This window comes from Manis javanica, chromosome 16, assembly GCF_040802235.1.
Source record: "Manis javanica isolate MJ-LG chromosome 16, MJ_LKY, whole genome shotgun sequence".
NCBI classification, from domain to species: Eukaryota; Metazoa; Chordata; class Mammalia; order Pholidota; family Manidae; genus Manis; species Manis javanica.
The window spans coordinates 38,025,644-38,041,483 of record NC_133171.1 but is presented as its reverse complement, the minus strand read 5'-3'; the positions used below and the strand labels follow the sequence as shown (position 1 = coordinate 38,041,483).

Here is a 15,840-nt window from a genome sequence, read left to right as displayed (position 1 = left end):
GGATTTTAAAAAATGTTTCTCTGCCTTATAAAGGGTTTTGCAGACTTAGTAGAAAGACCAAAAAGCACCACTGATTACTCCTCATTTTCAAGTAAAGCAAATTCAGAAAAGTAGGGAAAAAAAGAGAATCCATGGACCCATCACTAAAATAAATCCCTTTAAGGGAAAAATAAGGCTATGTCAAAATGTCAGTGACACATAAGTTAGTAGTATCATACAAGGCTCCCAAAAAAAACAGAAATTGGGAACTAGAAATTTTAAGCAACCTAATAATTTCATCCTATAAAATATAAAATCAACAATCTTTGGCTCATTTTACAGGAACACCAAGGTAGTTACATTACACTCCCTTCTGACATTACATTATGGAGGTAATTTGATGATGCTATGGCTGAGATACTGGCTCGTGAAAGAAAGCCAATGATACATTATCTCCCATTGAAAGAATTCTTTGAAATGCTCCTGAATCAAGCCTTCAGGGTACTTTGCTAGAAAGACCTTCACTGGAGGCAATGCCCAGCCTGTTGAACTGGTATGTGGATTCACTGACAGTCACTCTGCAAACACTGACCACCTCTAGGAGGCAGGACTTCCCTGATCTAGGCACCAAGAATACAGCAATGGACAAAACACAAATCCCCACCCTGAAGGGAGCTTACATTCCAGGGGATGTAAAGTGGGGAACAAGCAACGAACCAATTATACAGTATGTTAGAAAGTGCTGGTGTCAAGGAGAAAGAGAAAGCAAGGGAGGCTAGGCCAGAGGGGTGGGGCAAGTGTGCAGTTTTAAACAGAATCAGGAAGACCTCAGGTGAGGGCATCAGCTCTGTTTCTCACCAGGGCAGAGGGAAGAAGTACAGGGCTCTGAGGCCAGAGGATGCCAGGCACAGCAGGCAGCCAGCAGGCACCCAGAGCGGGAGGACAGATTCTGAGAGCCTTGTAAGGACTTCAGCTTTTACTCTGCCTTCAGGACCTCACCCCGGGGAAGAATTCTGTCCAAAAAAATTCAGGGTCACTGTTTATCTATGCGGATTAACTACTAATTACATTGCCTGTAGGAGAGCTGGTTCTGCTCCCTGCAATCTACACAAAGCCAGGTTATCGTTAAGTTATTCCATCCATGGGCCTGGCCCAGGGAGTCCTCTGTCTTCCTCTGGACACACTTTTGTGCTCACAGGATTCTTCCCAGATTCCTCTCAGCATTTTTTTAAGTGCCTGGAATGCTGACCTCCACTTCTCAGACAGGCTTTGAATGTTTCCTCGTTCCACTGACACTGCTTGTACTCTGGGTATCTGCAGGGTGAAAACATAACGAAACCCAAGGCAGAGTCTGTTAAGCTGGGAATCACAACATAAGCGTTTACATTAGCCGGTGCTCACTCCTTACTAAGTCCTTAGCTGAACTGTTTTCTCAGATTCTTTCGTTTCACCCTCATACAACCCCAGAAGGTAGATACTGTTATTGCCCCCATTTTACAAGTGAGGAAACAGATAAATTTGCCCAAGGCTACCAGGCTAATAAGTGACTGAATGCCACAGAAACTCAGCCCTTGGAATCCAGAGTCCGTATTCTCAACCACCAAAGCAAAGTGAATGTAAGAAGGTCCTTTTTGAGGGTCTACCTTCCCCATTGGCAGATGGATGAACCAGAAGTATTGAATTGAGAGGGAAATGTAATGTGGGTATTTTTTTTGTCTAATTAGTGAAATAAACCTAAAATGCCATTCTTGTTTCATTTCTACATACTCTGCCAAGAAAAAGTCCTATTTCTCTTGAAGCAATACCAATAGTGAGATTCTTAAATGTATCTTGTGCGAGAATCCCAATGCAGACCTAGCCACGTTGCAGACGTTAGTCTCAGCGGCCATCCGCAGCCACCTGAACCACCTTCAAGGACTGAAACCAGCTCTGAGAACCACCAACTATCCTCAAACTATTTCCCTACACTTCTCTAGTAAATCCTTCCTCGTCTACAGGACCTATCAAATGCCTCCTAGTCCTCATTAAAGTGAATTTGAACACTGTACTGGGCTTAAACAGTTTATTTTCCAAAGACAACTACGGCAACAGGCAAAGCATCCTACTCAGTGCTTTCTCCTTCATCAACAAAAACAAGTTGTTTTGGAATCCGAGTAGCTTCACTGTGGGAAAGATACCGCAGCACAAAGTCTGTGTTAGTGGCAATTGCTGTCATTATTATTCCTGTCACTTCACACCAAGCAAAGTGCTGTGGATTCTATACAAATACGTCTACTCTCTCCATAACTTCCAAGAGTCTCTCACCAGAGGGGAGCTTTCTGCCCTTGGGAGGCATCTCTCTCCTCTCAGAACAGACCAAGACGTGTTTTTTTCCCTGCAGTTCTGCATGTGTTTTGGTGGAGAATTTCTCACTTTCCTCCACATTCCTTCTTTGACACTGTCTGCCTGTCACAGATAATCACAGGCATCAGCAGAGACCCTTCCTGCAGCACGCAGCCCACCCAGAAGGCCGGCCCTAATGTCCTTTCTCACTGTGGTCCCCATGCGTTCTTAGTCTCAGGGAGAATCTCACTGTTCCACTCACTCATTTTTCACTCCCTGATTCCCATCGGTTTAAGCCGATTCATGTCCCTCCAAAAGATATGTTGATGTCCTAACCCCCAGTAGCTGAGAAAGTGACCTTATTTGGAAATGGTAAATGGTTGCAGATGTAAGTAGTTAGGAGGTCACACTGGAGCACAGCAGACCCTTAATCTAATGTGAGTGGTGGCCTTCTAAGAAGAGGAGAGACAGAGGGAATGTGAAGATCTGTGGCCATACAAAGATACAGATGCGCACACAGGAGAATGCCATGTGACAATGGAAGTCAAGACTGGAGTCATGCAGCTGCAAGCCAAGGAATCCAAGGATGGCTGGTAACAACCAGAAGCTAGGAGAGAGAGGGTTGCCTGAGACCTTGATTGACTTCTGGCCCCCAGAACTGCAGGAGCACAAATTTCTGTTGTTTTAAGCCACCCAGTTGGGCTACTTTGTTGATTAATACACCATCCTGGGCCAATCTCATTTCTGGCCTCTCTATTCAGTTGACACAATTTGCCCTAACCAGTGGCTCTGGGCCTCTCAGTTCAGCAAGCACAAGTAGAGAATGGAACATGAAGACCCCCATCCTCCCTGACCGACACTCCTTAAAGGGAGAAATGGGGTTTGCTGGTCTCAAGTATAAACTCAGCGGAGATACTGACAGGAAGCTTATCATAGGTGTGAACGCAGTAAATCCTCTGTGATAGGAAGTTAAATACAGGGAAAAAAATTTCAGAACGGCCAGTTTCAGTGGTTAAATGTGTTTCCCATCTAACATCACCCCGCTGAAGCAGGGGTTTCTGAGCTCCACCTTAGCTACTGCTCACCTGGGTCCTTGCCTTTACTCCACACCTTTCACAACAAACTCATCTACCAGCAAGTGCCTTCACCCATGGGTGCAAAGGCTTTCAATTCACTGTCTGCTCTCATATCCCAGGGGTGACAAAGGAGATGATGACCCAAAGGACCAGGGGAAAGGCCCACGGCCCTGTGGGAGCCACTGTCCCACTTCCTCCATTGCGCACAGGAGGACCCTTGAGCTTTTCTGTAACCCATGCCACAAAGAGACTTCGGAGTCCCTCCTACCTACCCTCTAAAAGGATCTGGTTGGTGTGGGTATGTGTGCACACGTGAAGGGTTGAGGGGGTGGGAGAGGAAAGAGAAAAGAAAGATTTAAGTCACATGTGCCAAACCTTCTAAATGTTACACAAGCTTTAAAATGCCTACTGTACTTTCCCCCTTCCTTCTTTTCTTTTTACCTTATTCTGTCTTTAATCATCCGTCATTTTTCCGATCCCCAGATGCTCTCCAAACTGTGCATTCAGAAGAGTACCCCCAGACAATGTTAATAGCAAACAGTCATTGCTTATTATGTGCCAGGCACTTAGTAAGAGGTCACATATATTAACTCACATAATGCTCCCAACAACCTTGTGAATTGGGAGTGATTATTTTATGATCCCGGTTTGGGTTTGTTTTTCAGAAACCAAGGTGTACCACTTTCATCCAGCAGAGGGAAGTAGAGCATCAAAATCTGTGTGAAACACCCCGTGACACAAACACCTGCTGATACTTGTCCTGTGATTTTTCGGTACCGAAGTAAATAAGAATGTTACAGGATTGTAAACAAATTCTGGACAAAGCCAGCTCTTGGAAAAAGACTTAAAAAAGAGATATCCATTTTAGGCAACTGTAGCCTCTGCTGGTCTGGTATCTCCCATCAGGGTCCCTGGGAGACATCTAGCAGGAGGCCCTTTCTGGTCTTGGCCTGCTGGCATTCTGATCTTTGCATTATTTTCTGTTCCCGGAGTTTTGAAATAGCTGTTAAAGTCATGCAACATCTGTGTGGTCTTCTGAGTCCAGGCTTTATGCCTGGCTTTCAAACCATGGCCCTCTTCACTTTAGCTGCCAAGGATAGTCAGGTTCCCGTCCTCTCCTATATATTCCACGTATTTGCTGACTACAAACTCAAGTGCAGTCCATGTTGAGCAGTCACGTTGGGAGAAATGAGATATAAACTCTTAATCACACTAAACCTTATCAGAGTCTAAGCAGTGTTCTGAAGCCCTCCCTTCTTCACAGACTTGTCCCTGTGCTTTTTTAGCATTGATGCAACACTCCCTGGCTTCCCTTCCTCAGAGGTGATGTCATTTTTACAAGGTCTTAGGCCAACAGAAGTTTCTTCACCATGCATTTCTAGGGTCTAAAAGTAGTTAAAACATACCCTGTTAACCATTCAACAAGTGTGCTCTTCTGGGAAAGAAAGGCATTTGAACAAAGGGCACCCTCAAATAGAAACATGCTACAACAGACAGTAGGCTTAGGCATGACTCACTCTTTCTAGCCCCCAGGGACTCCCTCCCTAACCAACCCAGGAATACAGACCCAAGTGGGGCCATGCAATTAGTCCAGAAGGGCTCTTTGACATGTATCCTAATGCCATGGATTTACTTTGAATGACGGGAGAAAGGGAACATATTAACTGGTAAGAGTTTAAAGTTATCATGAAAGATTCAGCAAGGATTATAGTTACCAGTTACGCAGGGTACTCAGCATCAGTGATGTAGAGAGAAGTGGGAGAAACATCCTGTCATTGAAGGTTGAACTTCACATCTTGAAATATTATCCCAGTGGCTGGCTTTCATCCTAGGTCAGTGGCTAAGATATAATGCAATACATGCTTTTATAATTTTTTCAGTAAGTTCAACAATGGTAATCATTTGATTAAAAAATTTATTAAATGCCTGCATTAAGGTAATATACCAATAGAAAATGGCAATTTTTTTAAAGGTAAAAGAAAAAGTGGTGGGGGTGGTAGACAAGAAGAACAGAAATAGTAAGGGGAGAGGAAGAGTTAGAAAAGAAATTCTTGACAGGGTATGGTAGACAGACAGCAATAACAGCTTCAGGTGCCACTAGTGGACTCATGTCCTGGGCCCCCTGAAGTTCACGCCCGTTAGTGAAACCTAACAGGGGGATTTGCTCGACAAGAAGCAGAACTAAAGCTGCTGTCTGTGCTGGCAATGAACTCCCCATGGCATGGAGCTATGCCTTCTGTGGCAGGCTTACCACTCTATCATGTTTCTAAACTGGCTCATTATCAGAAACAGCTGTTACAGAAATCAGATTCCTAGGCTCCACTTCAGACCTAATGAATACAATGTCTGGGCACCTAGGTTTGGGTTAGTTTTTGTTTCTATTTTAAGCTCCTCAGCTCCGATGGATAGCTTTTTTTTCTTTCCTGGAAATGTTTCAGGAACAGGATTACATTTCACTTAAGGAATATACTTTAAACCAGTTTTGTAAGAAGCACCAAAGAGAATATTTTTTTTCTTTTCTTTTTTTAATTTAGATCTTGTTTAGCAATACATTAGCATCATTAACATAAAAAAACCATTTACACAGAAACTCAAAAACAGTCAGATAATAATATAGTAATCAACCACTACCCAAGAAAATAGGTCCTCTCATTTTACTCTACTGGCAAGCCTAGGTTTATCCTGAACTTTTGAGAGATTCCGTCCTGAATAGATGATGAAGCATTCAAGTAAAAGAGAATACCTAGATCCTGACAATATTTCACTGCACTTACTCGCTTCTTTCTTATGACAGTCTCCTCTGAAGGAGATGCGTTTCTTTGTGTGGCTCTGATTTTTTTCATGGCAGCTGCAAGTAGGTACAAACTAGAGATGAAGAGAATTAGGTGAGCGCCCGTTGTAGGTTGTCAGTCAACAAATAGAGTGTCCTGAGGCGAGTAAGAACCGAGATGGTGCAGAAAGGCAGGGATTGACAGAAGAGAGAGGTGACGGTGGGGAAAAAAAGGGAATGCGGAAGTGGGAGGGTTAGGGACGAGACGGTTGCTTTCGATCAGTTAGCACCCTTGAGCAACAGAGTACGACCATGAATAACCCGCAGCCCCTGCCCCAATAAGCACGGGTCAGGACAGGTAACACTTGACCCAGAACCAACCGTTTACACTTCAGTGTGAACTGTGACAACTGCCTCCTCCGAGAGCTCGGATCACAGCGCCGGGGCTGTCGGCGCAGGAGGGGCGCAGCGAGGCCTAGGGCGGTAGCGGGCAGGAGGTCACCGACGGCCCACCCTGGGCCTCACCGCGGCGACTGCGGCCTCTTCACAGTCACCTCCTCCCCCGCCCCCCAGCTCCCACGTCCCAACGCCTGGAGCTGGGGGGCGGGGCCAGCGGCGCGTGGCCCACCAACCGCCGCGGCCACCCTCTCGCCGGAGCGCGGAATCCCGTGTGCGGCGCACGCGCACATCCGTTACTACTACCCCTCGGGCCCCGCCCTCGCCGCACGGCCGCTCAGGTTGTTTGGCGTTACCATGGAGCTTCAAGGGGCCGTCGCCCGGGCAACCGGGGACGACCAAACCGGACAGCGGTGGTGGCGGCGGCGCTAACTGCTGAGATGGTGTCCAACCCTGTGCACGGCCTACCCTTTCTCCCGGGCATGTCCTTTACGGACCCCACGGTGAGGACTTCTCTGCCCAACCGCCACCTGCCCCCATCCCCGGCGGCCGCTTAGTCCGCCTCTATGCTTCTCCTCTCAAGATTGCCCTCTCTCCCTTAAATATGTCCTCTGCCCCGACCTTTTTCCCTCTTCGCCGCGATTTCCTCGTCCTGCGCCACCCAGCTTTATCCTTTCTCTCCTGTCCTTGGCCCTCCGCTCCATCCCCCTAGATTTCTTCCACTCCAGCCCGGCTGGCTGTTGTCTTCTGTTATCAGTGCTCCTGGTCGCGCCCTTGCTTGCAGCTCGGCTTCTCTACCCCGCGTCCGTCTCCCTCGGGATCACTGTTTTCCCCACCCTACTCCGCAGGTCTGTGGAGGTTCCGTGCCTAGCACATTCTCCCACACCAGACCCCTCCGTGCCCAGCTCCGTCCTTAACTGCCACCTCGGCCCTAGCCTTGGCCCCTCCTTCCATCAGCGTCTCTGCACCTTCGTTCTCATTCCTGCAGCCTCTTCCCACCCACTCTCCCCACGCCCATCTCTTTCCTCTGCTGAATCCTGGACCCAGTAATCTTCCCCACTCCCAGCTTCATTTCTGCCTTACATATCATTCATTCTCTTCTTTCCACCGGGTCATTTTCCATAGTTTGCTTTTCTCATTTATGCTTCTGCCCAGCCTCATCTCTTTTCTGCCGCATTTCTACTTTTCCTACAATCTGGTCCCACCTTCTCCCCCCCTTTTGTATTTTATCTTTCTTCATTTCTTTTTCTCCAAAAAATTTGACTTGCAACACTTGCCCATTCTCCTTCCAAAGCATCCTTTTCCACTTTGTAGGAGATAATTCCATTCCAGTTCCTTCAACTACAAAGGATTTGTTGTTTTTTTTCCCACCCAGCCCCATTCTTTTCTAACACTTAAAAAAGATGAAACTGTTTAGATTTTGTTTTGCTCCTCTTCCCCTACCTTAAGTGTTTTTAGTTGCATTCTCTAGACAGTATTGAAGATGACTTGACATAGTTTAGCCCTTGACAAAATTATTTACTATTTGTTTTAATTCTAACAGAGCTCCTGAAATACATATTGGAAGATACATATTGAGATTCAGTAGGCTGATTATTGTAGATGAGACGATAATAATTTATATTTATATAGTTTAACGATTTAAGCTATAAATTCCTCTTCATGGTCATAAAGGTAAGACAAAATTTGTAGTCAATTTCTTAGGAGAATGAATTGAAATTGAAATTTTGGAAAGGTAATTTGGATTCTGAGTCTCTTCATAACTGTTCCTGCATTAAGACAGCATCAAAGATTTTTCAATTCGGTGGATTTTTCAGTTTTATGTAATTTAGAAAATATTGTAGGCACATTCCTGCCCTGGGCAGAAGCAGCTTAATTAAATATTTGGTGTTGGTGAGTGTGGGTTACTCACAAGGCAGGGTTGAGTTGATTTGGGGTATTACAGAGTTGTGTACTGGAGTGCCAGGCTCTGAGAACAATATATTGCCATACTGCAAGTAAGTTTCTATGATTCCCTTCTCTTTATCTTTTGTGAATCTACTGTAAGCTTTTGCTTTGTAGTTACCATGAGGCTTGCATAAAAACATATATATATTGTATGATAGTCTATTTTATGCAGTTCAGCTTTGATCACATACAAAAAGTCTACCCTTTTACTCCTCTTCATTTATGTTTCTGATGTCACCGTTAACATCTTTTTATATTGTCCTTAACACATAAAAATTGTATCCATTAACTAATTATTGAAACTAGTTTTTAAAAATATTTTTAATACTTTTGTCCTTTAATCTTTATACTAGAGTTAAGAAGTTAATGCATGATCGTCTTACAGCCTGAGGGTATTCTGAATCTGCTATATGCTTACTTTCACATGTACGTTGTATATTTTCTTGTTATGAATTAATGCCTTTTTATTTCAACTTGAAGAACTTTCAGCATTTCTTGTAAGGCAGGTTTAGTGGTGCCGATTTCCCTCATCTTTTGTTTATTAGAAAATCTTTTTCTCACCTTCATTTCTGAAGTATAGTTTTTCTGGGTATAAGATTCTTGGTTGGCCATTTCTTTCTGAAGCACTTTGAATATTCTCTTCTGGCCTATAAGGTCTCTGCTAAGAAATCTACTGATAACCTTATGGAGGTTCCCTTATATGATTTTTTTTTATGTTTCTGCTTTTAAAATTCTTCTTTTGTCTTTGGTTTGGAGCATTTGTCTTGTAGAATATTGTTTTGGATTGAAATTTTGGGGTGACCTATTAGCTTCATGAACTTGGATATCTAAATCTCTCCCCAGATTTGGGAAGTTCTCAGCCATTTTTTTCTTTAAATTAACTTTCTACCCCTTTCTCCCTCTCTTCTCCTGAGACTCCAGTGATGCATATGTTATTTCTCTTGTTAGTATACCATAAGTTTTGTAGGCTTTCTTCATTTCTTTTCATTCTTTTTTCTTTTTGCTCCTCTAACTGGATGGTTTTAATTGATGTGTCTTCCAATTCTTTCCTCTGCCCCAACTCTCCTGTTGAAGCTGGTCTTGAATTCTTCAGTTCAGTCATTGTGTTTTTCAGCTCCAAAGTTTCTGTTTGGTTATTTTTTTTTTCTCTTTACTGAACTTCTCATTTTGTTCTTGTATTGTTTTCCTGATAGACTTAAAACATTTATCTGTGTTCTCATGTAGCTCTCTGAGCATCTTTAGGACAATTATTTGACTTTTTTTCTTCAGGCTATTCCTGGTTCTCCCTTTCTTTGGGGCCAGTGACTATATGTTTACCATAGTCTTTTGTGGAGTCATGTGATCCTCATTCTTCGTGATCCCTGCATCTTGCGTAAGGGCCTTTGCCTATGAAGAAGCAGTGTCCTTTTCCAGACTTATGGACTGACTTTGGAAAGGGAAGATTTTCACCTGTGAGTAGGGGCACCTTGAAGCATGCTATGATCCTGGGTCCAGTGGTGTAGGGCACCAAGTGCAAGGGCATGTGTGAGGCCCAGGGTGGGAGGCATGATGTCTCTTCGACTCAGGCCACTGATACCTACAGCATTGACAATTGTGTGGTCCTTGGCAAGCCCTGCATGGAGTCTGCAGTGGCTGTAAGGTCTGTTGGGGTCTTTAGTGGCACCTGCAGATCCAGTAGCTAGGGACCAGGGCAAGCAGCAGTGGTGGCTGGAGTCAGTGGTGTGCACATACTTGACACTAGGCGGCTAGCTGCAGATGCCTATATAGTGGCAGGGGCCTTTTGCCAGCCACACATAGGACTGGGGGCCAGAGCAGGCAGCAAGGGCCAGGGCCAACTCTGGGCCCACTGGCAGCTGCAGAGGCCCCAGGGGTTGGTGTGCTCTTCTTTGGGTGCACACTCTTCCCCTGAGCATACACACTGCAGTGGAGGCCTGTGAGAGGTGTTGGGCCAGTGTCATGCAAGTGCACAGCTGGAAGGCCCATCTCTAAGCAAGCACACAGCAGTGAAGGTCACCCAAGGGGTAAGGTGAGGGTGGGGGTCTGTGCTGGCATCTTACATTGAAGCAGCTGCAGAGGCCTGAGCTGGCTGCTGGCTTGGTTTGGGGCTTTGGTGGGAACAGGGAGAAGGGAGGGAAGAGAGAAGGACTCAGGTGGCCTGTGTCAGCAAATGTGAGTATTTGTGGGGCGAAAACTGGTGAAGTGTGCATGGTGTACATGGTGGCTGTGACTATACTGGCTATTGGCTTTGGGTCAGTGACAAAATCTGCTGGGGTTTCTCTGCCCACAATTGTTCCCTCTTAGTGGCTGCTGCCAGTAGCCCCTGCTTTTCTTACTTGTTCCTAGCTGGCTCTGTATGCTTCGGTTTTGCTGGCCTGGTTGTGGTGAATTTTTTCAGTTACCAATAAAAAGACCTTCATTTGGTGCCCCCAATGACTGGAGAAGCTAGTTCTTTACGCTGCTCCTCCTTTTTTGGCAAGGGGAGCTCTTTCTAGCTGGGATGTTCCCTTTTGGCACTGAACAATGCCAGGTTGGGGGATGAGATAATGCAGGCAAAAGCTGTTTTCCTTCTCTTCTTGTGTGATTGTTCTCAGATTTTGTTCCACTGTGTTGCTAAAGCCTCCTAGCTGGACTTAGCACACTTCCAGAGATGTTTTTGTTTGTAGATAGCTGTCTAATTGTGGATCTTTGTGGAGGGATGAGGAGGCTGGGGTTTCCTATGTCACCATTTGGTCTCCTTTTCTCTGCTTTCAAAAATATTTCCTTTTCACTTTTTTCTTTTTTTAATTTAATCTTTTGTTTTTTTTCAATTACCAATAAAAATGTGTTTGTTGTAAACAAAAATCAATGTAATTCAGAAATGTGTAATATAGACAGAAAACATTCTCCGAATCCAGCTTCTTTTTGTGTACATTTGCATGCTTATAATTATAATACACATGTAATCTTATATGATGCCTTTTGGGGCTTATAAGTCATAAACATTTTCCCCTAGGCTGCCACATGGTCTCGAAAACCAGTATTTTAATGAATGCATCATAGTTCATTGAGTGAGTTTTCTTTTACTCATATGTTTGTCTTTTAGATTGTTTCTGTTTTTTACTCTTGTAATTAACATTGTAATGATAAGATTTACATGTATTATTCCTTCCCATCATTTTGGATTATATCCTTAAGAAAAGGGAACAGGGGTCGAACTACTGAGTTTTGAATATATAAGTGTTACTGTGACAAGAAGGGGCTTTTATTTTGGGTAAAAATTCATTTCAGAATCAGAGCTTCTAGGTTCCATGGTTTACCACCAGATAAGATGAAAAACATGGGAAGACTGGTGAACAATTAAGAGTATAGGTAATATTTTAGCTTCTCATTAAAAGTGAGCTGTAATTAAACTGGGCATTCTGGGGTAGCGCTCTAAGTTTTATTTTAAGCTCAGGCTGCTGTTTCCCTTCTTGTTCCTGGACAGGTATTTTGGCTTAAAATGTAAGAACCTTTTAATGTAGATGTATGTTTTGATATAAGATTTGAGATGTTTATAATTTATAAGCAGAGTTTCAAGTTATGATACTTTTGTAAGTTAGCTCTTTCACCTAACAAATATTTGTGAATTACTATTAACAGCACACTTCTTTTCTTCTTCAGAAAACAGCATTTCATAGAAGCCAGACGTTGGGCTACAGGAATGGCTATGCGATTGCTAAACGTCCAACAGTTGGGATAGGTGGGGACCGGCTCCAGATCAACCAGCTGTCCCAAGCTGATGTGGATGACTTGGCCAATAAGGCACCAGTTCTAACTTACGGCCAACCTAAGCAGGCCCCACCTGCCAGTTTTATTCCTGCACATGTGGCTTTTGACAAAAAGGTATCATCTGGGATTTTAGGGTACTCCTTTAATTCAAATTTCTGAGAGCCAACTGTTTTCAGAAAGTTCAGAAAAGTCAGTAATAAACCACAGGTTTTCCAGAGTGTTCTGAGGAGAGAATTGTTCAAATGCTCCAACACTGAGTCATAGACAGCTGAACTCCGGATTGAAAGAGGCTTTCTTTAGTCAGGAAGCTGATTGCAGAATATAATTCCCTGCAGTCTTCACTGAATATTTTCCAAGCACAGTTAAAGAAAAGTTGCATGAATTCCAATTTTTGAGTTCATACTGCTCTGTGTTCACCTACTCTGGTGTTTTTGACTTAGAAGTCCTATATTCTGTATTGATGACAAATCCTTAATCTCTGTGAAATGTAAAATGTCATCATGACAACTCCATCTATTGTCAGTTTTCTCAAGGCATCTCCATAAGTTGTTTTTCGGGGAACATTTCAAGCTTGGCAAAACACCGACCAAAAGGTAGGATAGTGTTTTTGTCTACGTCTCACCCCTGTGCTTCTGTAAGTGAGTGGCCTTATTTCCATCTGTTGACATTTCCACATGTCAGCGAGCCTCCTCTTTTCACTAAGGTGAGGTAGTCCTAATGCCAGCCAAGCAGCAGAATCACTGGTGAGACTTTTTAAGAAACTGAAATGTCACCCCCAACCCTCGATTCTAATTTCCAGATGATCTTTATATTTAGCTAGATCTGAGAACTACTGACTAGTTTCCATGAGTTGGGTTTCCTAATTTACTCCTAGCCTAATTTCTTTCTCTCTCTCTCTCTCTCTCTTTTTTTTGGCCTTACTTTTTACTTTATCATATTTGATAAATATCTTACCGTTTCATCCAGCTAGTTAACCTTCACTGAGTACCTACTGAAGCTAGCAGCCTGAAGATACAAAATAATCTGGTGGTATAACTGTGCCACTTACATAATAATGACTTATTATTTTTTTTACAAATTTTAAATGTACCAGCCAGAATCCATATAATCCCCTCTTTCCCACCTCATTTAACTCATTTGATAGGGACACATTCGCATATCCATTCATTGGTTGAACCTTAACATCCACCAAAGAGTATCAGTTATATGATTGTATATATCTTTACCGTTGTCCTGTTTCTCATGCTTATTCACTACTGTGTCAAGGGCTGCAGCATCAGTAGATAAGGGGGAGGGGCAGAAATACAAGAGAGAAATGGGATAGGCATTTAACAATTTATCAAGATAGAAATCCTGGTAGGTTCAGTTTTTACTGAAAAAAAAATAGCAAATAACTATTATACACTAGACAATGATTAAGTCACATATGTCATGAGAAAGTATTAAATAAGTTCAGAGAGGGAGAAATCATGCCCAAAGAGGAACTGGGCATCCTGTTTTTTGTTTTTCTATGTTATTTTATGCTAAATGTCATTAAATTTTATTCCTAAAAATTGTAATTCATTTCTTTAAAGATAGCAAGCATGAAGAATATTTACATTTTCATTGTCTTATTCATTTTACTTGGATCATCACAGTTTCTAGGTAAATGATCCTGCCCATAGATAATGAGGTAAAGTGTAGTTAAATGCATGGTTTTGAAATTATGATTTTTTTTTTTTTTTTGCAATCAGGGAGTTAGGATTTTTCTGAATTGTATCAGAATTTAAACTGATTAAACCAAGGTCCGCTTAACAGTCAACGTATTTGTCATTGCTCTGGACATCCTTTGCACTGTTCCTCATCCTTAGTATACATAACTTCATTTCTTGCATCGGTGATGAGGACAAGGGCATCCTCTGTGAGCTCCCTCATCTTTTCTCTTTCCTTGCATACATTCCCTTTATCATCACTCACATGCTCTATTTGTTGGACTAACTTCCCACCCTGTGTTGCTGATGTTATTCCCCTTTCATTGTTTTCATCCTTAACTTCCATACTACCTCCATTTCAAACACTCTAGTGGCTCCTTCCCTACCTAGGGCCACACTAGCCTGTCCTAAAAACCCTCCTTCTTCCTTGTGATCCTGTTAAGCAACCATGCTTTAGCCCTCACTTGACTCTCAGGTCGCTCACAATCTGACTTCTCTCTGCTCTCAAGCCCAAAACTACTTTTCCCCAGGTAGCCATTGTTGCCCATTTTGCCAAATCTGGAGAGGTTTTCTTTGCCAATATTGTCTTTGATCTATATTTGTCACTGTTAGCCCTCCCTGCCTTCTTGAAACTTTGTTTTTCTTTTGCAGCAATGACTCCTCACTATCCTGGTTTTTCTCTTTCTTTCTGTCGGGTTGCTTCTACTCTGGCCTCCCTTTCTTCTCTTACTTTTTAACTGTAAACATTTTCAAGGTTCTGTTCTCATTCTTTATACTATCCTCTTGAGAAATTTCACATGCTTTTGTGGTTTCAACTATCATCTCAGTATAGATAACTATCAATATGTATTTCCAATTCTGACCTCATGGAAACTCTAGACCTATGTCCCTCCCTGCCATGGGATCTTTACCTGGATGAACTATTGGCAACTCAGGTTCCATGTATTTCTAACCCAGCTCATCACCTTTCCCCACAGATCTACTCTTTTGTATAGTTCTACCAGTAATCTAAGTTTGAGCCTCTCTTTTACTCACCCACTGTGTCTCAGTCACACTGCATTTATTTATTTGAAATTGTAGGAAATCCTTACTTCCTTGAAATTGTAGCACTCCCACACCCCTACCCCCACAGGGCCTTTGCACATGCTCTTCCCCCTACCTGCCCTTAAGCAGCTGACTTCACCTTATCTTTCAGTGTGATTTGCATGAAGCTTTTCCTGACCATCATACTAAGGAGGTTCCTCCCTGTTTTTCTCTATTACATCCCTTTATTTTCTTCACAGCACTGTATTACAGTTCATACTGCTGGCTTGTTTAATGTTTATCAAATAATAAACATGTATATATACTTTATGAGGGCAGGGGCTCACCTGGTTTATTCTGTGATTGATACTGAATAATGTTAGTTGAAAAAAATGAGATGAATTATTATTTAACAAATAAAATTAATTTATTGTCTATGTCACTGCTGAGAATTGACAATATGAACATGCAAAACATGCACATATAATAGAGTAAAATAAAAACAATTAAAAGTATGACTGGGCTTTTTATAATTGTATGTGATATGAAAATATTTACTCAGCATTTTCCCATTCAATCCTGAAGGAATCGCAAATATTTCCATGTTTATTGTGGCATTCTGAGCACTTCCTGAGAGTTAGGAGACCTGGATTCTAATTCAGGGTCTTCCATCAGCTAGTGTTATAACCTTGGAGAGTCACAATCTCCATTTTCCTCATCTATAAAGCTAGGTTAGAATAACTAATTATTATAGATAAATTGATCCATATTGAATGACTAGAGATGAATGTACAGATATAAACACTTCTATGGTGTGTTTTAATAAGTAAAATTTTTACCACTTACATTTTATCAGACAACCAAGTCCCAAATAGCCAGAGAATTTGAG

At 42.6% G+C, this 15,840-nt stretch overlaps 2 protein-coding genes across 15 annotated transcripts in view; one reads left to right on the top strand and one right to left on the bottom strand.

Moving 5' to 3' along the window:
* The window catches only part of MCM3 (minichromosome maintenance complex component 3), a 107,122-nt gene extending 100,328 nt beyond the window's left edge, over positions 1–6,794 (bottom strand). For 10 of the 11 annotated variants that reach the window (XM_073224988.1, XM_073224989.1, XM_073224996.1 and 7 more), the window contains exons 1-2: positions 6,529–6,794; positions 5,093–5,217 (exon numbers count right to left, since the gene is read on the bottom strand). The gene's annotated coding sequence lies outside the window, so the exon portion shown is untranslated. Of the gene's footprint in view, positions 1–5,092; positions 5,218–6,151; positions 6,171–6,528 lie in introns of those variants that run through there. The other variant, XM_073224990.1, reaches the window with a different exon arrangement.
* A 54-nt stretch (positions 6,795–6,848) lies between these two features.
* The window catches only part of EFHC1 (EF-hand domain containing 1), a 52,100-nt gene continuing 43,108 nt past the window's right edge, over positions 6,849–15,840 (top strand). The window contains exons 1-2 of one of the 4 annotated variants that reach the window (XM_037002864.2): positions 6,849–7,046; positions 12,130–12,351. In XM_037002864.2, the coding sequence (XP_036858759.2) occupies positions 6,984–7,046; positions 12,130–12,351 (285 nt within the window). In that variant the 5' untranslated portion in view covers positions 6,849–6,983. Of the gene's footprint in view, positions 7,047–8,873; positions 8,917–10,379; positions 10,512–12,129; positions 12,352–15,840 lie in introns of those variants that run through there. The other 3 variants (XM_073225000.1, XM_073225001.1, XM_037002866.2) reach the window with 3 other exon arrangements.